Source organism: Asterias rubens, chromosome 12 (genome assembly GCF_902459465.1).
Source record: "Asterias rubens chromosome 12, eAstRub1.3, whole genome shotgun sequence".
NCBI classification, from domain to species: Eukaryota; Metazoa; Echinodermata; class Asteroidea; order Forcipulatida; family Asteriidae; genus Asterias; species Asterias rubens.
In genome coordinates, this window is record NC_047073.1 from 15659243 (window position 1) to 15682222 (window position 22980).

General features: G+C 37.1%; 1 protein-coding gene across 1 annotated transcript; it reads left to right on the top strand.

The window, feature by feature from the left end:
• The first annotated feature begins 2883 nt into the window (after positions 1-2883).
• On the top strand, positions 2884-22464 carry LOC117297805 (receptor-type tyrosine-protein phosphatase alpha-like). The gene is made up of 22 exons (XM_033780953.1): positions 2884-3013; positions 3562-3666; positions 7270-7512; positions 7685-8026; positions 8241-8364; positions 8869-8933; positions 9663-9934; positions 10354-10444; positions 10687-10763; positions 11292-11328; positions 11613-11710; positions 11976-12101; positions 13197-13351; positions 13827-13962; positions 14933-15064; positions 16935-17034; positions 17668-17747; positions 18043-18177; positions 19033-19161; positions 20542-20690; positions 21720-21855; positions 22280-22464. The coding sequence occupies exons 1-22, from the start codon at positions 2923-2925 to the stop codon at positions 22454-22456; spliced, it is 3000 nt and encodes a 999-aa protein (XP_033636844.1). The 5' UTR covers positions 2884-2922; the 3' UTR covers positions 22457-22464.
• Positions 22465-22980: the final 516 nt, after the last annotated feature.

Sequence of the window (22980 nt, forward strand, 5' to 3'; positions counted from 1 at the left end):
TCAGTTTTCTCCCAGCCTGCAAACAATTACACATTACAAAGATGTGAAAATATTTGCACAGCAGTTTTTTCATGAGGAAAACTTTGGTAAAGCTGAGAGCTTTCAATCCCCTCCTGCTGAAGTACATGAATAAGGCATATTGTAATCACCGATAATGTGGAGCAATTATTATTATTTTTTTTAACCTTATAGCATTAAAGTTTCAATGAAGGGAGGAATAAAAACTTGTTAATCATGAAACAATATAATGGTTTAATATAATAGTGGTTCTATTACTGTGACATCCAATCCATCATACTCCTCTCCCAGTGGCACATTTGGTGTGGGTACACATTCTATTACCTACACAGCTAGGGATGGATTGGGCAGAACTGCTGTCTGCACGTTCATGACCTTCATTATATGTCCGACTACTACCAAATTCTTTACTTTTTCATGACTTGAAAAAAGAAATAATATAATATTCTGACATAAATTTCAATATGAATTTCTCCAAAGTAAGAGTCTTATTTTGCAATCAATTTACAGTGGATATCCAAGCGCCTACAATCACCAACTGCCCTGGTCCTGTATCAGCCATTCTTCCACAAGGCAGCACAACAACCACAGTCACATGGTCAGAACCAATAGTTTCTGATAACCAAGGTAGTGTTCAAACATATCCGAGTCATCAATCTGGAACCAGTCAGTTCTCAGCTGGAGTAACAACAGTCACATATTCAGCCACTGATCAGGCAGGCAATCCAGCAAGCTGCGTATTTACTGTTACTGTATCATGTAAGTACAATGTACTTGCATCACATACTGTACTTTGTTAATAATGTTAACATTACAAATTCTGGAGGCCCAAATTGTTTTTTATCTGTACATGTAGGCTTTGCAGTTCATGCATGTCACATGACACTTGATTCTGAATAATGACTCACTGTATCATGAAACTTTTGTTTTCAAAGTTGTTACTTAATCAGTTTGATGAAATTCAAGTCACGATATGATCCAACTCCACAAGTGCGTCACATGTACCTTACACACTATCTTCCATTAGTCTCTCCCAACTTGACGACCAATTGAGGCTTTTTAAGCTCAAGTTTTCACAGTTTTGTTATTTTATGCGTACATCTTGGGATACACTAAGTGAGAAGCAAAGGTATAAGTGCATAACAATGTACGGTGGGTAAGCGCACGATGGGCGTGTTCCTTAAACGTCGTGCCCGGCCATGTGGTCTGGATTTGTGAATTAGACCCTTCAAAATTTGGTAAACAAAATAAGTAAAACTGTCCGTATAAATTATGTGTGCGTTGCAAACTATGGATATTGTTCATTAAATTTATTGTTTTTTTCAAAAAATCTTTAAAAGGTAAAACCTCATGGGCCGCGTTTGGACCCAGTAAGGGTCTGATGTCAAACGAGTAAGTGGTCCTTATTTGACGTTCGATATTTGAATTTCAAATGTCAAATAAGTACTAGGTAGTCTATGATTGCCAACAGTTACTGGTTTGACATCAAACCACATTGGCCGGTCGCGGTGAGTCACATTGGTGTTTCACGTGTGTGATAATGGCAGCGTTGCGATGAGACGGGCTGCTTCATAAATCCAGATTTATGTCGTGCGCACGAGATAATATGTCGTGCGCATGAGATAATAAGTCGTGCGCACAAGATAATTTTTTTTTTTTTAAATGTCCCTTTAGGGGCTCCGTACCTTTACTTGAAGATAGTGGAATATATATTTTTTTTAATCAGGATTAGATTTTTTTGCATTGGGCTTCTCCTTAATATTGAGACATTACCCGTTGTTGAACTCATACCAGAAAACCCTTTTTCACAAGAGGATTATTCAGGCATCTGTTGTCCGTTCGTGAACATTTTGCATATGTGCCAACATTCACTGAAAATGATCAAATTGCTACTCAAGTTACTACTCAACATGCCACATTTTTATGTCTACTTGGAAATTATCATGTTACTTAGCAGCTTTGGCAAAACAGGCTTATTTTGTTTTAATACCTGGAAGTAAATGTGCGCAAGATAATATGTGAATCGAAGGGCGTCTTAAAAACGTTACCCATGTTGCCTTCCTATATATGGCATAATTTATGAAATGATTACTATAAAGGACAAGTAATAATGTGATGCTTTTCACCTCACATACATGTATGTGCCAAATTACATCACGTTTACACAATGAACATAATGCACAAGGAAGAATAGTTGTCGGGAACCAAAGAATCACCTTTTTCAAACATTGTGCTGCAACGAAATGTCATATTTCTGGATCTTTTTATTCAGTGCCATGTGACAACAATGGATGTCAGAATGGCGCTACCTGCCAACCTCAAGGCACTTCATACACCTGTGTATGTTCAACAGTTTACACAGGAATAAATTGTGATGGTAGGTTTTCACCTTATATGTATGTTCCTTTTATGTGACTTCCCATACAATTATTTGTTATATCTTAGTCACTGGCAGTAGCACGCTTACTTTTTTGAAGAAAAAACAAATTGTATTTCTTAATGGTTTTTCTGTAATTTTTAACGTATCTATTTTTTATGAGTATCTGTATTTTTTAAACTCAATTCAGCTTATTGCTGCGATGTTTGAATGTTTTTTTTTAATAAACCAATAATAATAATAATTTAACACCTCATTACTGTTAACTTAACCTGTGTTTCATCCATGTGTTTCTTTTGGTTTGACTATATCTTATTTGTCAATCTATATTATTTGTGTGTGTTTTTCCCCACTCAGCATTGGAAACTATAAATCCTATAATCAGTTGTCCTCCTGATGTGATGAGGTACATCAGCAGCAGTACAGAGGAAGTATCTGTCACATGGCCATTACCAACTACATATGATTCAAGTGGTATCATCACATCAATAACACCCACTAATACAGAGTATTCTTCTGGCAGCGGCATGTTTGGCTCTGGTACACATTATATCTCTTACACAGCTACAGATGGAGCAGGAAACCAGGCTTCGTGTTCCTTCACAATCACTGTTACATGTAAGCACTCCCATTATACACACTTAAAACAGACGGAAGATAAATACTTTCATGGTAAATGTGCCACCAGTGTGCCTGACCTAGTTCCACCTATCAGAGTTTTTGAGCGTGAATACAGACTTTCGGCTTCTCCTCATCCATACACTCTGCATCTTTTTGGAACTCCCTGCCTGTTGCATGTTTCCCTCCATCCTACAATTTAGACTGTTTTAAGAGGAATATAAATTCCTACATTCAGCTCCCCTGAGTTCTTTCCACTTAAAATAGTGTTCCCAAGAGTGGCTTTTAATCTTGTTTTGGACAAACCTGCATAAAAAAAATAAGTTAATAAAATACTATTTGTTCATTAAATTGTAATGAAGAACCAAGGGATTACATCAACGGCAAGTTTATGCCAACCAAGTACACGATTGAGATAATTGTTTATACTTTGTTAGTGATAAAGTTGATTGGTCTTGTTTAATTCCACCCCACCACCACAACCTCATATACAAATGGTGAAATATACCTTTTTCAATTATTGTCCTGTGTCATGTTTGAATATTCAGTTCCATGTGGAAGTAATCCATGCTTTCATGGAGCCACCTGCCAGCTTCAACAACCAACATACGTCTGTGTCTGTCCAAATGGATTCAGTGGCCTACTTTGTCAGAGTAAGTTGTATGTTTTCCCCTTAAAGAGGATCATACTTGTACCAAACATTTTCCTTGTAATAAGGAATATAGTTATTTCCAAAAGCACTTTGAACAACCGTATTAGTAAAGTACCCGGTCAATGCTAAATCAGCTCAACTTGCCCTTTTTGTTGTTTCTATTGAAATTTATTATATTTGGATGTTTTAACAGTGTAGTAACATATCAAATAACAACTTTTGAAATGCAACTTTATCCCTTAATATCAGTAGTGGTTAAAGGCTGTCACTTTAGCTCTCTACGAAGGCCTATGTTGCATTGGAATAGCATTGGTTACTCATATTTTGGGGTGTATCTTATTTTGGGTTAACATATTGATTGAGAAGACAATGACACAGAAGTATTAAAGGGGAGTATGATGATACATATTGGCAATGGTTTGGATCAACTGAAAGTCATGATAGGCATCGCACTCTTGGATGATTATTAAGAGTGACCGTTGAATTTAAAGTTTCACTTGGTGAGAGCACATAGACTTTGAGAACACGTCTAATGACAAATACCGTGAATATTTAATGTCTGGGCAAGGTTGACATACCTGTAGAGGAATCTTTTCAAGTGATATTTTTTGCAATCTTAACTGGTTCTTACTTTGCTGGTTCCCCTGTCCTCGATTCTGTGTTTAGGTTACATGTGATGAAAAATTGCGATGATTATTGTTGATCTAAAGTGAAACATTTAATCATTGAGGTTTGTTGCAAGAGTTTATGAGTTCACTTTTATTCTGTTGGAGCTATTACTGAAGCATCCATCCCTGACATTAATTAGCAATAGGAAAAACAGCATGGTTTTAAAGTTTTTAAACAACTTTTAAAGAAAGTCTATAAAGTTTCCCCCCCCCCCTAAAAAAAGAAAAAATAAACGAAAGAAAAAAATGTGAATTAAAAGATAATGGTTAAACAAATTAATTGGGATGACTCTTCAAAATTGTTTAATGTGGATGCTGCAAAGGATAACATGAACTTGCATTTAGATGCCAGCTGTGTTTTGAACAAATTGTACTTTTAATGGTTTTTATTTTATTTAATTTGATAAGTTAGATGGGTTACCAACTTATTTTTTTAAAGAACCCTTTTTTGAAATCTGGTTGACAACCCGACATAACCCGGTACAGGGTACCTGGCTTGTATTGAATCCTGACGACATCTGTATGTAATTACACCAGAACCTGACTATTTTTGCATGTAAAGTATTGTCGTCTGCTAGGTTTTCTGTGCTGTTTGACATGTTATACAAAAACTGGTCAATTTTTTTTTTTAGCAGTTTCGTCGCGCAGCGAAACAGCTCTTGTTTTTTTTTTTTTTTTTTTTTTTTTGCTGATTTGCAATGTTCCTTAAGAGTAATTGCAATGAAACTTTCAGTGATGAAAGGTATTGGTGCAATGATGTGTCTTAAACAAGGATGTCATTATGACATCATCACAAGACGTGTGACGTCATCTTAAAGGTGTTGTATTTTAAATGTTTGAAAATCTGTAACAAATCAGCCACAAGAGTCCGAAAGGTTCTGTTTGTGGGATTGAGTAGTAATTACATGTAGGTCTTCATTTTGTTTTGTGTGCGAGACCTCACATGACCTCTACTTCCGGTCGACACAGGAAGTGCCCCTTTAATTCAAAAGTGGCAAAAGGTGTGAAGTTGCTTTCAGTGATGTTAGTGACTTGCAAGGGTGGGCAGTTAAAAAAAAAATATAAATGGCATCACAAATTGCAACAGCGCCCTCTAGCAACAGGTTGAAAACTCGTCAAAATGGACTTTTTGAAGATGTCTGTGGTGAAGTTTTGTGTAATCACTTTAAATTTTAGATATTAATATAAACCACAAGGGAAACTGAGTGGGTAAATTTTGATATGATTTTTGGGGGTGAACAAAGAATTGACTGGAGTGGGATTCGAACCAACGACCTCCAGATTAAAATGCCGGCGCTCTACCAACTGAGGCTTCTGACTGGCACCCCAAAAATTTACCCAATCAGTTTCCCTTGTGGTTTATATTGATATCTGAAACAAAAAATTGCATCCCCTTGAGGTGATCCCCTGGCTGCCGCTTCCCAGGTTGTATCGTAATTTGGGTGTGATCCCTGGCTACACGGCAGTTAACGGTTGTATGGCTTCTGACTGGCACCCCCGAACAAAGATATTGACAAAATAGAGACACCCCCAACATAGGGCTAGATAGCTCAGTTTGTAGAGCGCCGGCACGTTAATCCGGAGGTCGTTGGTTCGAATCCCACTCCAGTCAATTCTTTGTTCAACCCGAAAAATCATTTCAAAATTTACCCACTCAGTTTCCCTTGTGGTTTATATTGATATCTGAAACAAAAAGTCGCATCCCCTTAAGGTGATCCCATGGCTGCCGCTTCCCAGGTTGTATCGTAATTTGGGTGTGATCCCTGGCTACACGGCATTTAACGGTTGTATGGCTTCTGACTGGCACCCCCGAACAAAGATATTGACAAAATTGGGACACCGCCAACATATGGCTAGATATCTCAGTTGGTAGAGCTCCGGCATGTTAATCCGGAGGTCGTTGGTTCGAATCTCACACACCTTATATGGCACGGTTGGCTTGTGCGTAAAGCGCTCTCCTCTCACCAAGGTGACCCCGGTTCGATTCCCGGTCGGGGCCATATGTGAGTTGAGTTGTGCGTTGGTTCTCTGCTGTGCCACGAGGGATTTCCAGACAATCCGGTTTTCCTCCCTCAGGAAAAAATCAAACACTTTCGATCTTGGCTGTACTCCGTGGTCATAATGGGTTGATGTGGCTGGCAGCTGAATGCGCCCTTGCATGCCTGCTTCTCGAACACGTTGTAGCCGCGTCCTTCGCAATTCAGCTCTTAGCTGCGAGTAAGGACGATTAGCCCCCCAAATTATTATTATTATATTATTATTATTACATGTAACTGTCAGTGTCAAGCAGGCATCATATGTGTGAAGTTGACGAAAAGCTATGCATTTGTGCACAAATGCAATTATTTCTAGTTTTTTTTTAGTTTTTTATTTTTTATTTATCTTGTCTAGATTAATTGAAACAAAAAGGGTCAGTGTTTGATATAAGAAACACATTAAGGAAAAGCATATTGATGTTATTATTATTGGTGATGGGTACCTTGTGTTTCCATATTTCATGTTTTGCACAATTTGTTCAAGGACCTTTGAAAGAAAGAAATGCTGGATACTGGTATGAAATTATAAATATTAGTCATGTCAATGTCATAAGGGAATCTAGGGCCAAGAGTATGCAAGCTGCAAGAGTCACCAAGCCAGAAATTGGTGATGGTAATAGTATTTTTGTAGAGTTGTTTCTACTTTTTCACTGGCTGGTCCAGATTTGGGTTTTTTCGTAAACTGCCATGTAGCATTTTTTATAATCGTCTTTTTAAACTGTTTTCTTTGGATACCCTCTGTATTGTAATATTGTTTTTTTGGAAATTGCTTTTCACTTTTGTATCTAGCGCTTTGAGGCCTTTTTGGCAGTTTGGCGCTTTATAAATATCTTTTTATTATATTATTATTATTTTATTCAATTTAGTAAGTTCACCATGTTGGCCACCTTTTTTTTTTAGCTGATGACAAAGCACCCTCAGTAACAGGTTGTCCTGACCCTATCAAAGTCAACCTGCAACAAGGCAATAGTGATGTGGTCGTCACATGGACTGAGCCATCAACTTCTGAAACCGTTGGAGTATCACAAACTAAGACCCACCAACCAGGATATGGATTCACAATTGGAGTTACCGCAGTGCAATACACCTTCACTGATCAGGCCGGCAATGCAGCGTTCTGTACATTTAATGTCACAGTGTCAGGTGAGTAATAGCCAGGTTGTCTATCCATTTCTAACAATTTCCATACGGTCATGTTATTTTTATAGGTTTGGTAACTTCAGAGTGATGACTACAGCAATGCCACTTGTAATGCATCTACATGTAGACATTTGACCTGTCCTGCTTTTGTTGTATTTTTCTCAAAACAATCAAGCTCTACCCATGCTAAGCCAGCCCCCCATGGTAACTGTTAAACCTACATCAGCTACAGTCACCTGGCAGGCATGGAATGTTATCATGGATACAGGAGATGGACCAATCATTGCATACATAGTCTATTTCACACCTATGGAAGACTCCAATTGGGTATCTGCTGGAAACATTACAGACACAACTCAAGCTACATACAGCTTCCTGGTTGAAAACTTAGAGCCAGGCACGGAGTACAGCTTCAGTGTAGCTGCAGTGAGAGATGGTCTAGGAGGGGAAGGACCAAGGAGTCCTTCAACCAGGATACATACCCTGATACCAACTACCCCAAGATCTACAACACCAGGTAACTTAGTTTTTAACTATTTGAAGTGTTTTTATACCGAAGTGTGGAAGCAATAATACAGCCCCCCCCCCATTACTCTTGTACATATGACATATGAACATATTTTTTTCCCTTCTTTTTTGAATAGGAGTCAGGACTGTTTTACTTGACTCCGTCAATTTTACCTGTAAAATCTTTGTTTAATCGAAAACAATAAATCACTCTTTCATGAAAGGGCAAACAACCGGTGAAAGTAATGGAACTAACCAGGATGTAGTAGTTGTGGTTGTGGTTGTCATGGTGATCCTTCTTCTGATTGTCATGGTCATCCTTACCTATATCCTAATCAAAAGACACCGGTAAGTCTTTACAAGTTTTTAAACATTATATACTTCATGAAACCTAACACTCTTAAATATAGGGTGAGGCAATTTTACTGGAATTATTCAAACAAGTTTGAAACTTTTTGTACAATTTTTTTGCATTTTATTGGTTTAACTGTTAAAAGTTTGTTGTCATTTATACTACAAAAAGTACTGATTTTGTAAGTATGCCTTGCAATGTTATGTTAAAATATTCATCATGAACATATGCCATACATGAGGGTCAAATGATGTCTTTAGCAGTAAGAGATTTCTACTTCCTTCCATCTGTAATAATGTATACTATCCACTATGCAAAATCTTGTATTTGCACATGAATTAGTTCCTGAAGGTGCGGTGCTTTGTCAACTATAATCCAAGCAAGCCACAAAACAGTCAAATTGTTTGTGATTATGTCAATGTTTCTCTGACCCATTTGGTCATATTCCTGAGCAAAACAGTACATGTGAATGATGCTGTGTGTTATCTGTCTCTTTGAAGTGGAAGTAAACCTATGGATGTTTCAACAAATGACCTGCATGGCAAGTTTGAAAGCAGCAATAACTGTGAGTATTGTGTTTAAATTTTGAATTTTTTCAGAGATTTTAAACATTTGATTCGGCTGGCCAGGAAAAAATGTATGCCTGGTAAAGCACTCTAAACATTAGGGTTTTACAAAAACTCAAACAACGTTTATGTATGATCATGTTGAGTATGGTATGTAAAATAGACAAAATTTCACCAGAGGGTATTTAATAGCTAAATTGGTTTCAGGATGATAAATTTTATAGTATAACCGCAATCACATGATTTGATGATGCTGGTCAGTATTTAGTGTCTCAAAAGACTCAACGACCATGATAATAAATACATTACTAGCGAATATTATTCTAGTGGTTGAAAACAAAAGATTTTGCAAAAAAAAAAGAATTACTCATTTTTTGACAATTCTTTCAAAAGTATACATTTCAAGTATTTTTTGTTTGTTTTCATTCTTTGTAATCTTGCATAGAGTATGAGAAGTTGAATTTTAAGACCATATGACCCATTCTTGGGTGGAATACATAACTTCAGGATAGTGTATTTTCTCTTGCAAGATAATAATGATTTGACTCACATGAAGTTTGATTTGTTACATGATACCTCAAGCTTGGTTTCATTTTTTGGAGCTATGTTTGGTTACAACCAGTTTTCCTTTTTGTTCAATTGGTACTTAGTGCATTTATTCTGTGGGAAAGTTGTTCATCAAAACCAAAACCAAATGAAATTCTTTTGAACAATATCAATTATCTCAGTGACCATGATCAACTCGGTAGAGAACCCAATGATAGCAATGGACACAGTCACCCAAAATGGAAACAATACGCCCGAGCCTCAGCAGCGCCCAACCTCAAGTGCCAGCCAGATGTCAGCTCTAGAAGGCACTCATCAATTTTCTGGCCTGCCATTCAAGCCATCTGGTGACATTGGAGAGAGGGAAGCTCGTCCCCTGCCTATTCCACTGAAGGATTTCGTAGAGTATGTTCATACCTGCATACGCACTGGCAAGCTCAGAGATGAATGGGCGGTAAGTGCACACCATTTGTCAACTTTAAAATCCCTTGAACTTTACAGGGGCACATTAACTTTTTCAACCGATCAACTACTTAGAAATGTTGTTTTTTGTTGTTGTTTTTTGTGTGCAAACAAACACAGTAGGTTTTATGAATCACTTGTTCTTAGTAAAGTTTTGAGGATTTTACCTTTTCTATGTCTTGTAGTAATCAAAAAATAGTTTTTAGAAAGCCACTTCAAATAAAAGATGGGTTGAAATTGAACACTAAAAGCACCCATATTTCATAAACAGTTTGCGTCTTAAATTACATGTACATGTATATGTAAATGTTATAACTTGTTTTAGTTTTGTTATGTGTTTCCCAAAGACCAGCAAACAATACTTGGAAAGAAAGAAAGATTAAGATTAAACTGTATTAAATTATTTTTTAGTCTCTTCCTGGAACGGATGCCATGTACGCTTGTGATGTGTCACAGAGACCGAACAACAAGGTCAAGAATCGCTACAGAAACATCCCTGCATGTAAGTTTTAATCAGTAAACTTTATTGAGCATAAACTGGGAATGTATGTCTTGTTATGAATGTTCCAACCAAATGTTTTGATATTGTGGGAAATAAAATTGACTTCAATGGTCAGCACATTTTGTTAAGTCAGATTATTTTTTTGGATGTAATTTGTGTACATTTTTTTTTCAACTTGCATTCACAGCACCTCATGTTTCAAGTGTCAGATGATTTTTATACAGTATTGTTTTGATTTACAGATGATCATTGTCGTGTTGTCTTAGAGAAGATAGATGATGACCCCGATTCTGATTACATTAACGCCAGTTATATCAAGGTGAGCACTTGTAAGTAAGATGACAAATTTTATTGATTGCGCTTAATTTAAAAAAAGAAATTACTCAAATAATCGGATGCACAAGTACATTTTCAAGCATGTAAACCATAATTTGACATGTAAAATAAAAAGTCTCATCCCCTAGGTGAACCACTGGCTGCCGCTTCCCAGGTTGTATCAAAATTTGGGTGTGATCCCTGGAAACACAATGAACAGTTGTATGGCTTTTGACTGGCACCCCGGACAAAGCTATTGACAAAATAGAAATACTCCCAACATAGGGAGGGCTCGATAGCTCAGTTGGTAGAGCGCCGGCACTTTAACCTGGAGGTGATGGTTCGAGTCCCACTCTAGTCGATTTTCTTTGTTCAACCCCATTTCATTTTAAATTTACCCTGTCAGTTCCCCTTATGGCTTATACATGTGTGTAATATTTGATACCGTAAGTAGCACTACAAGAACAACATTCATCCCAATTTTCCCGCGCTCATTTCAGTTCTTTGTATTTGTTTTTGTTTTCATTTACAGGGATACTTGAAGGACAAAGCCTACATAGCAACTCAAGGTATGTTGTAATTATGATCATGGTAGGACCAAGCTTCCCGGCTGGTCTACAAATTGTGGTGCTGAAGTTGGTTGAAACAATCTACGCCCTTTATTACGCAGATTTTTCTGAGAATTTTGAGGCTCTTGTGTGATAAAATCACTGAAGCACTTGTCAAATTTTTGAGTTCTTACTTAAACTGGCATCATCTGTGGAATCTACATAATAAGTATGCCCTGCAGGCAAACTGTTTTGTTTTCTATGTAAAATCAGTGTGATCAGTATTATTATTGTTTCTACTACAGGCCCTAATCCAGCTACAGTTCAAGACTTCTGGCGCATGGTGTGGCAAGAAAATGTGGCAGTCATAGTCATTAGCGCTAATCTTGTTGAGGATGGGAAGGTAGAATTTGATTGCCCTTTTACTTTGACCTTTTAGTTATTTGCAGCTTTTTCTGTAAATGTGCCTCCCTCTCTTCAATGCGTTATTTGTCAAATTTAAAAACATGGTGTTAGAATAAAAATAAGTTACAAGCACTTTTTTTTAAATCTTCAAAAACAAAATACAAATGGTGACCACAGGCTATATCACTTTAATTATTAAGATAATTTGTGTAACAAGTAAAAGGTTGGAAATATTTTTGTGTTTATTTGTGCCCATCATTTAGTCCAAATGTGTGAAGTACTGGCCAGACAAGGGTGAACCTGAAACCTTTGGAAATATGTATATTGAGCTGGAGGACGAGCAAAAGAAAGGGGAATATGTAGTGAGGACAATGAGAGTCGCAAACATGGTAAGAATACAAAACAGTTAAGAAATCTCAGTATGTACCTTTTATTGAACAGCTAGTGTAACCTTTGGTGTATAATCAGGTTGTATGAGCCACAGCTTATTTATTTATTTTGGCACTTGAAAATCTCCTGAAGCTTACAATGTGTACACCAGGCTGCTTGTTTGCAGGCATTTTAATTCTTAAGAAAAAAACATAATGAACATTTAAAGGGAAGGTACACGTTGGTTATTACTCAAAACAAATATTAACTTAAAAACTGACTTGGTGACGAGCATTAGAGAACAGGCTCGTTATTTTATGCTTACGATGGGATGCACCAAGTGAGAACACTGGTCTTTGACATTTACCAACTGTGTACAGTGCCTTTATTGAATGATTGTTGGGGGATTGAAATATTATACCAGTATAATATCTCAACCCCCCCCCCCCTTCCACAACAAAAAAACGCCCTTCCATTTTTTTTTTTTAAAGCATGAAGAATACCAACGTCAACCAATGATTGCAAATCAGTAAAAGTCTGCACTTTTTGAATATTCACATGGGGTAGAAAATGTTAGACATGGAACCTCGGGGTTTTCATTACACCTTTATTTATCTGAACTTGTGTAATATGATGATGAGGCATAAACGCTCTCACCTAATCTTAATTTGTTGATTGTATGCATTTTGTAGTTCTTTCTGTATTTTCGTTAACTTTTGTATTCGATAGTTCTGGTGGTTTTCACTCTTCTACTCTTCTACTTTCAAAAAGCACTTTGAGACTTCATTGTAATTTTGCGCTATATAAATATGTTGTTATTATTATTCTGATGTACTGCGGACTAACACTAAGAAGCATATGCCAAAGATTATGGTGTTCAAAAGCAATTGTGTAAAGTATTGGAATTTACTTCTATTTGGTTTATAAAACAATACCCCTTCTCTTTTATTTACCATAAATTATTTTTTTATTACTGAAACTTTGTTTATTTGAAATGTGCTGGAACGATATGTTTGGAAATTTTTAAAGTTTGACGTTAGGTTTTTATTTATTATTATTATTTTAAGTTTAAGTTTTATCATGCCCTTTTTCATATTTTCTTCTTTTCCTGAAAGATTAAACAAGAAGCTCCACGGAAAATCGTCCAGTATCACTACATTCAATGGCCTGACAAGGATGTGCCCAAAGATGTTACACCAGTGCTGAGATTCATCAAGGAGTTCAGTGATGCTTCACCAAAAGACTCTGGACCCTTCTTGGTCCACTGCAGGTAAGCCATGATAAGAATGGGACAGTTACATTATTTATCCTTGCAGTTGGAAACCTCCTTGAACACTTTGCTCATGCAAGTTATACAAGGTAAAATGAGAGTTGAATGTTTATCAGATATTGCCTTATCTATGATTTTTAGAACTATTGCTACCGACGACTCCCCATTTACTTTGGTTTGTGAGTTACGCCCAATTTTGTATACTTTATTTTCCTTTAAACCAAACATGGGTTTTAGTGAAGTGATCAAGGAAATCAGTTAGTGGAATATGATTGCTGAATTTGTTTGCTCAGTTTGTTTTGCTATACATTTCCCAGATTAGTATAAAGGGGTTTTATCAATCTGGACATTTTGTACTTTCTTTTATTGCATTTCATTACAGTTCCATTGAAATTGTAGCAAAAATCATAATTTTGCATAAAAGAGGACTCCGTTTGTTGCTTAGTTGATTCACCTGAACATTGTTTCTATCTAGTGCTGGAGTTGGCAGGACAGGTGCAGTTACAGCCATTCATGCTTCACTGAAGAGAGCTCTGAGTGAAAAAAGTGTGGATGTGTACAACTTTGTGTCAGACATGAGGGATCATCGTAACAACACAGTGCAGACACCAGTAAGTTGGAAATAAACAATCAAACCAGCCCTGATACAGACTAATGTTAAAATGACTTCCATGTGATTTAAAGGTTGGAACTAGCAATTCCTTAACAACGCGAGCACTTACATAGACCGATTTGCAGTTCAAATATTACAAGTGAAACAAACACAAAATTTCAAACTAACATGTAGTACAAACTTTCCAATGATTTCTACCAAGTACATGTTTTGTAGATAAATGTTAGGGCATGTAGGGTTTGTATTTATAGCACAGCTTGTGGTAACATAAGTTGCAAATCAATGTTTATATTTGGTTGATGGTAAAGGCCGAAACAAAAAATGATCAAATAAGAATGAGGAAGTAAATCAGAAAATTGGTAGTTTCAAAAATATTGCATGAAACTGAGATCATGTTTGCAACATAACCAATGTATGACTAATAAGGCACAATCGTTCAAATGGAAACAAATCTCAGAGAACATTAAGGAAGTGGTAGTTGATTTTCAAAGGAAATATAATCAAGTGGTATTTTGTTTATGTGGCCTAGTTTCTTGGCCCTGAATGTGAAAGTAACAGAAGGTAAACACTTGCATTGGCCTTGCTTTAATGGGTAATATAATCTGTAATATTATAATTGGTAAACAGTATCAATGGTTCATTTGTAAACTTTAAGTTACAAACACACACAAAGAGCAACATGATATTTCCCTGGAGCAACAGTCAGAAAAAAAGCAAGCAAATTTATAAGACTATGCATTTGAGAAGGATTACAAATTTTTGAAATCATTAAGTAATTTTTGTTAAATAACATTTATTAATAATAGTTACATAATAAAACAGCTTTTATATAGCACCCTTTAAAGGATCTCGATGCGCTTCACAGGGGTTAAAAATATAAGTTGAAAAAGGGGGAACACAAAAAAAAACTATATCCCGCTTCATTCATCGTTGTTCTTTGTTCTCCTTTGAATTTGATTTATCTACAGGCACAGTATGTCTTCATCCACCTCGCACTGCTTGAAGCCTTATTTGCCACGGACACAAAAATCCCAGAATCGGATTTCAAGAAGAAACTATCAGGGCTCAAGAAGAAGAACAAGATGGCTGATGAGTTCAATGTAAGAATTTATTTTTCATGTATGTGCACAGGTTGTAACACACGTTTTTCAAAATATTGTCTTGACAGCATGAACTGTCTCACCAATAAGGTTAACCATTTGTCTTGATGAAATACACTTTCTTATTAAAGACATTGGACCCTTTCGGTACAGAAAAAAAGAAAAAAGTTCACAGATTTACAAATAACTTACAGGGTTTACAGAAGGTAGTGGTGAAAGACTTCCCTTGAAATATTATTCCATGAAATGCTTTACTTTTTGAGAAAACAGTAAAACAATATAAATTCTCGTTAGCGAGAATTACGATTTATTTTAAACACATGTCATGACACGGCGAAAAGTGCGGATACACGGGTGGGTTTTCCCGTTATTTTCTCCAGACTCTGATGACCGATTGAGCCTAAATTTTCACAGGTTTGTTATTTGAGATAGAAGTTGTGATACACGAAGTGTGGGCCTTGGACAATAGTGTTTACTGAAAGGGTTCAATTGCTTTAAATGAATACGTTGCCTTGGATCGGTCGTGTTGGTCTTTGAAAAGCGTTTGTAACCGCTTTTTTATAAAATGCAAATGGGTAGAAAGATGCTGTAAAAGTAGAACCCAATGATCCACACAAACTTGCCTCAAAATTGCACGGTTTTCTTTTTACCTCGTCGACTAACACAGTCGGCCATTTCATAAATGGCCGACAGAGTTAGTTCGCACAGGAAAACCACACAATCTCGAGGCAAACTTGTGTGGATCATTGTATTCTACTTTTAAACATCTTTCCAACCATATGCATTTTATAAAAAATGGTAACAAACACTTTTTATAGACCAACTCGTTCGATCCAAGGCATGTGTACCTTTAACCGTCTGTATAAATGGTATAGTACTCCTTGAGATCTGCAATTTTGCAATATGAATCCACATTTCTTACTGCATCTAACTCTAGGCCTTACCACCAAGTGACTTGTATGGTGTATCCATGCAAAGTTAAAAGCTGTTGCTTAGTATTTCCCCTGTGTTTTTGACACCATCACCATTTAACAGAAGAAAGCTAAATTTGTGAGTCTGGAATGTTTGTCTTTGTTCTGTGGATTACACTTTTGTTTATGTGTGACTAATGGCCCATATCTGTAAGCTTGGGCGATATTGATTTATTTTATTCACGATATATCGCCGACAATGTATCGTGATATTCGATATAATCGCGATTAATTAAATTTGAAAACATCAGTCTTCAAACTCCCAGTGAAAGTTGTAGAAGAGACAGTCATAGCATAAGAGAGGTGTTCTAATGACCTATTCTTCTGGTTTTACTCCAAACCTATGGGATGCAAGATGTCTCAGCTAGGAAATACATGGCGATATTGCGATACTTAACCGATATCGAAATCATTTCCAAATTAGTATCGCGATATTCGATAATATCGTGATATCGTCCAAGCTAACATATCTGCACGAAGTGTCACCTTAGAAATGTACCGCAATACATCTAGGGAAATCAAGGAGAGTAACCAAAATTATCCAGCTGCCAAGATGAACACCATGCTGTAGGTTACATGTAACTATGCCAGGTCTCGCTTCAAAATCACAGTGCCATGATGTTTGCACTGTTGCTTTAAGACTCCAATTTTATACAGAAATCGTTGCGTGATGATCATGCGCATTGGGACATGTGCGGGCTGTTGTTGTTCCCAGCTTATTATGTGTTTCAATTTTGCTTCCTGTATCTGTTTTTTTTTCAGCAGCAAGAGTTGCATTACTCCTAAGCCTAACAAAACATAAGGGATGGCAAACATCACCTTAACCCTCTTAAAGGTTATAAACATGATAAATATGTAGCTTTTCATCATTCTAAAGGTTGTTACTTCATTTGTTTCAGAGACTGGAAATTATCACCCCTGTGCCTGCCCCAGAAAGATGTCGACACAGTTTGGCTGCCCTGAATGAGAACAAAAACAGGTTTTCTAGCACCATCTTTAGTAAGTAACCTCTGTAATGTTCATGTATTTTAGCTTGGTGTAAGCATGGAGTGGGTGCAAGTGTCACCCTCAGCAATGGCAGAGTAACATTATTTGAAACAAACATCTTGTGAAGAACCCAGTTTTATAATATTGACATGTGTTATATTAAGGTTTATTCTTGTTTGTTTGTATTTTGCTTGTTTGGTTTATACTAATGTGGTGAATTATAACTTTTTTTAAACAAAATGTGTTCTTGTGTTCAATGTGGTTTGAAAACATTTGAAACAAGTTTAACTGTTGATAGATTTACAATAGTTAAAGGTAGGAAAAGGATTGTGACTTGACCTACACCATTTTTGTTATTGTGACAAGTTGGATACAACCAGTTCACTGAGACAATTTTGTAGATTTGAAAACTTCATGCGGATTCAAATTAAGGCATTGAAAAGTCTTTTGTAGGTTTGTGTTTTGGTTTAACTGATAATGCTTTATAAAACCAGACACAGTCGAATGAGTAAAAAAAGTTTCCATAATATTGGATTTATATCTAGAGTGAAGAAGATCCCAAGTACAGACAATACTACAGGGCTTTTTTGGTTCTTGAGATAACATACAAGTTGTGCTGTAACCTTGATTCAATTATCCCCTCAGCTGAAGCTGTTCGCCCTTATCTGATGACACCAAGGGATGATGGCATCGAGTATAACTACATCAACGCTTCATTCATAGAGGTAACTGCACTGTGAAAAATTGTTAAATATTTATATGTATATTTTTTTTGTTTGGGGGGGGGGGGCACAAAAAAGAAGTTGCCAGCACAGGATTTGAACTTGCAGCCTCTGGATTTACATGCAGGTGCTCTGCCAACTGGGCTATTCAGCCCTATGTATGTTGGTGGTCTCCCTATTTCATTAACCAAATGTTTTTCAGGGTGCTCAAGTCTGAAGTCGTACAACTGTTAATTATTGTAATTTCTTATTGAAGAATCCATTAAGTAATACTTATATTATTGTTATTTTTGTTTAGGGTTTCAAGGCAAGGGATGTGTTTGTTGTTACCCAGGCTCCTCTGCCAAACACAGTGATCGATTTATGGAGACTGATTTACGACTATGAGCTGACAAGTATGGTGATGCTCAACCCGAATAATCCCAAAGACGAAGTAAGTTTTTCTCAAAGCATAACAAAATGTTCAAGATTGTGATTCACTTACAAGTACAATGAAGCTTTCCTATAATAATTGTGGCTTCTTATATAGCGCACACCTGGCGCTGTAACATACAGTATTTCCTGCAAGATGTGGGACTACGTTTTGAATTATGAGACCTAATTCTGATAGCACCATGTAATGTTTTACAAGGTGCTGTGGCGCAATTTGCTGCCGATCGGACCAGGAACACCGGGGCGAACCCCTTCTCTTTTCGATAAGTGCACTGGGTCCTTTTACATGCGTTACATAACACATGGGACCAACAGCTTAACGTCCCATCCGAAGGACGAAGCAATGATGAAGTGTCTTGCTTAAGGACACAGGTGGCACGGCTGGGGATTCGAACCCACACTCCTATATGTTAAATCATTTGGCACTCTGCTCACAATTCTGATGAAGGAATTGTAGACTTCATAATACTTGGGTGAGAGAAACCAACTTGGTAAGTTTAAAATAATTCTGGTTCGAACCAAAAAAAAATGACTGGAGTGGGACTTAAACCAAAGACCAGATTGCAGTACTTAATAGTATATATTTTTTTATAAACAAAAATCAAACTTGCATGGTTAAATAGACAACACTACTCAAAAAGAGATATATCCACGTGGTGTTACTGTAGACCTCTCTTAGTTATACTGAATATTGGATGATTGTTTGCCCTATTGGTACAGAAACAAATAAAACTGATATTGTCGCTTGTGAACAAATGCAGTATTAGAAAGAAAGTCTTGATTACAGATGTGTTATAAATTGTTGAGTATAAGTTCATACAAACTAATTGTTGTTACTCTAATCCATTTTCTCCAGGAATGTCCCCAATTCTGGCCGAGTTCTGGCAGCAAGGACTATGGCCCATTCACCGTCACAAATGTCCTTTCATCAAGACACACTGGGTACATTGTCAGTTATCTTCAGTTAACCCATAGACGACAACAGGTTTGTTTGTTTGTTATGAATGTACCAGTATTAGTTATCCCACCAGTGTGGTATAGTGCTTCTGCATCCCATCAGCTATACAAGGCCAAGTTGCATGTCAGGGCTCAAAGTTTGGGGGAGAAATTCTCAAGACCACAGGGCATGTTGCTCAAAATATTTACTGGCCCAGAATTGTTCTCTCTCTTTTAAAATACAGACTTCATTTCTCATTAGAATTGAAAGGTGTTTATCACACTCAAAGTCAGTTTTTTGTTTGCGATGTTACACTGAGGTATTAATGTTCAAGCAATTACAGTTTGTACTATGACGTGTTTAGTGTGATGCATCAGCCGTTTACTTTGTGTTTAGAATGTGTTTAGAAAGCCTTTAAATGGTGTTCATACACGAACGGTTTCTAAACACCAGTGTTTAAGTTTGTGGATAACCTGGGCATTTTGCCTTTACTAAGAAAATGGGCGAAAACCACTGCTTTACAACACAATTCATCGGCCCTTTACTGACTTTACGAGTTTAACCTTTACTCTTTGACGCATCAAAATCTGTTACACGAACCTAAAAACTTGTTTTTACAGTGTATGCTGTGCCACATGCTATTAAACTCATTTAGAAGAATGTAATTGACAAGATCTGCTGCAAGACATTTATTACACTAAAACACGTCATTGTTTTGTTTTTTGTGTGCATTGCTGCTAAGGAGAGTTAACTTGGAATCCTTTGTTTGAGTTCCTATTATTGGTTTAGGGTGTCGTGGCCGAGTGGATAAGAACACCGAACTCAAGCTCTGGTGCTTCTGTTCAGCAGAGGTAGTGGGTTCGAATCCCGGTCGTGAAACTTGTGTCCCTGAGCAAGACACTTAACTATAATTGCTTCTCTCCACCCAGGGGTAAATGGGTACCTGCGAGGGCAGAGATGGTTCTTGTCATTGATTTAGCCGAGTAGCGCATATTAATATTGCACAAGGCTGTATACTCCCCACCAGGGAGCTGAGATGGTTTAAGGAGTGATTTAAAGCCCAGTGACCAGGGGTAATAATGTGAAGCGCTTTGGGACGCCCTCCGGTGTGAAAAGCCCTATATAAAAACGGGTTATTATTATTATTATTATTTAACTGCAAGGGTTGTGTTAATAGTGGGTGCTCAACGAACTGTGCACAGAAAGGCCCTATCTGTAGGCTATGTTGATGCATTCTATACATGATACAAACATTAATATTTCAAAAAGGTAGGAATCTGCCTAGAACCACACAATTTGTATAGTATTTTTCAGTTTTCTACTGCACTTGAATTTTAAAGAGAAAAAATGGAAACCAGCCAAAGACTGAGAAGTTGCATTTACCTGATAATCAGTCTGAATTGTTTTTTTATTTTTTTTCATTTACAGAGGCAGCGCAACTTCAGACATTATCAGTTCACTGATTGGCCAGAAGAGGAGGAAACCCCAAAATCTCCCAATTCACTCCTTCGTCTAATCCTTGCGGTTGAGAAAGATAAAGAGGATGAGAAACAATCGCCAATACTAGTCCAATGCATGTAAGAAATTAATTTTAATTTAAAGTTATTAACCATATATTCGCTCAGCTGAGGATGGCCTGAAACCTCCCAAATCAAACCTCAATGTACATTTTTGGCTATGACACCCATGTGTTCTGACACCCCTAATGGATTTTCCTATTCCTAACCCTAACCCTAACCCTGACTCTACTGTGTATATTATGGTGTTTCAGAACATTAGTTTGTAAGAACATAGGGGTGGTGGAATAAGAGCAGTAACCATATTATAGACCCCTTGCATGTGACGTCACACGCTCAAAAAATGCCCTCACTGGGGTCAAAAAGCACCCTCACTGGGGTCAAATGCGGCAAATGATTGGACAGTAGCTGTTCTTAAAATGTGCGTGTGAGCTCAGCGTCCCTGCAGTGTTTCGGTTTATGCAAGGGGTCTATTCACTACCTCCTATTGACCCCTAATACAGTTGAACTGGCTTCACACCCACAAATGTCTGCAATGCGCACCATTTTGGAGGAGTCAATGTTACGGGAGTAAACGCTGTGTCACCTAAAATGTGCACTACACTGTTAAACACGTAGTAACATAGACTCCCAAAATGGTGCAACAAAGAATATTGTCAAATGTTTCTCAATCCTTCAAATTAATCTGGATGGGTTTGGATTTTTCTCTTCAAATATATATTTGGAAGCAAAATTGCAAAACAATTATCTCTGGAAGCTACATTTGTGGACATAAATTATGTTTTGAGTGTTTCACGTATGTAAAGTGAATTGAAAAAAGCAAAAGATGGCAATCTTACATTACATATACTGAGTTACTTTGCTATTTTAAATAATTCCATTATCAAGAACCACTTCATAAATTTAAACGGTATACATCCACAGACATAATAATAATAATTTATTGAACTTATTATTGCGCTCTCTCCAGAACCAGCCTGTTCGAGAGCGTATAACAATTTAACACATAAGCCAACAACATAATCCTTAATTAGGTTTGTTTCATGAGTTATTTTGTTTGTCCCCCCCCCCCCACCCCTCTGTACATAGTGACGGCCTTGGACGTACTGGGGTTTTCTGTACCCTTAAGAACTCGCTGGACAGGCTGCGAATGGAGAGCAATGTAGACATCATGCAGACAATCAAGGTCTTAAGACTTAATCGTCCAAACATGGTCGCAACACTGGTAAGTGCAGTTATAATTGAGTTCTCCAGTACCCTAGATGCAATGTTTTGTTTTTTTTAAATGGAGAAATAGTCCAAAGTTGTACTACAAAGAGAACCTTTTTAGCCTGCATCATTCACTAATTACTGACTTTTTCTCCCTCTTTCAACCCTTGATATTGTCCTTTGTGTTTCCATATTCTTATGGCTCAACCAGCCCCTTCCCTTTAACCCCTTCCCCTTGTCTTCCTATTTTATTGTTTACCCCTTGCTTTTTTTCCCGAGTACTTTCTGACTCTCTCGCTATTAATGTTACACTTCAGTTACCTGTTCATGTTTGGTGTGTTGTCATTTGGCCCTCCAAAAAGCTAATTCTATTTTCTCAAAAAGACCATTTATTGTTAATTTTTAAAAGACAATTATCTGATTACAATCCAACTTGACAGGCACTGTATCGGTTCTGCTATGAGGCCATGGGAGCATACATAGACGATCCTGACAAGTTTGCCGAGGAGGACAAAGGACCTGAGGCAATCTATGAGAACATGCCTGGGGATCAGGCTGCTGAAACCATGTCCAAAGAAGAGAACATTTACCAGAATCTCGGCAGCAGCGACGCATAAGGAGGTGCTTCAGGACTAACCACAGCAACATCTCAGTTTAAAGTTGACAATTCCACTGAATTAATTACTTCAGATTTGTAAGTCTTTCAATAGAGGTTGAAGATAACAATTTTTCTAGAATTGTAAAAAGAATTTTTCTATCAATAAGCAGTTGTTTTTTGGGTGGACAGAGAGCGAGCACAATCACTCAATGGGGCGCGACACTAGACTGCTGGTACGAGGCCAGTGATTTTAGCATTGGGCTGCAAACTCGCGAGCAGACAAGTGTCTTTTTTTTTTTTTTCAATTAAACCTTTAATATGCGTGACATGTTTGTCTAACTTCCACAATATATTTTTTTACAAGCCTGCTCAAATCTGGTCTGGTAAAGCCCTGTTGTCTTGTAGATTTTACCCCTCCCCACCTTGGGATACATGTTCAGTACTGTATTGGTTTTTTACAATTGCTGTTTTCTTTTTTGTTAATTTGCTGGCGTAATATTTCACAAGTCTTTCATTCCTATTGTCACATTAAATGTTTAAAAA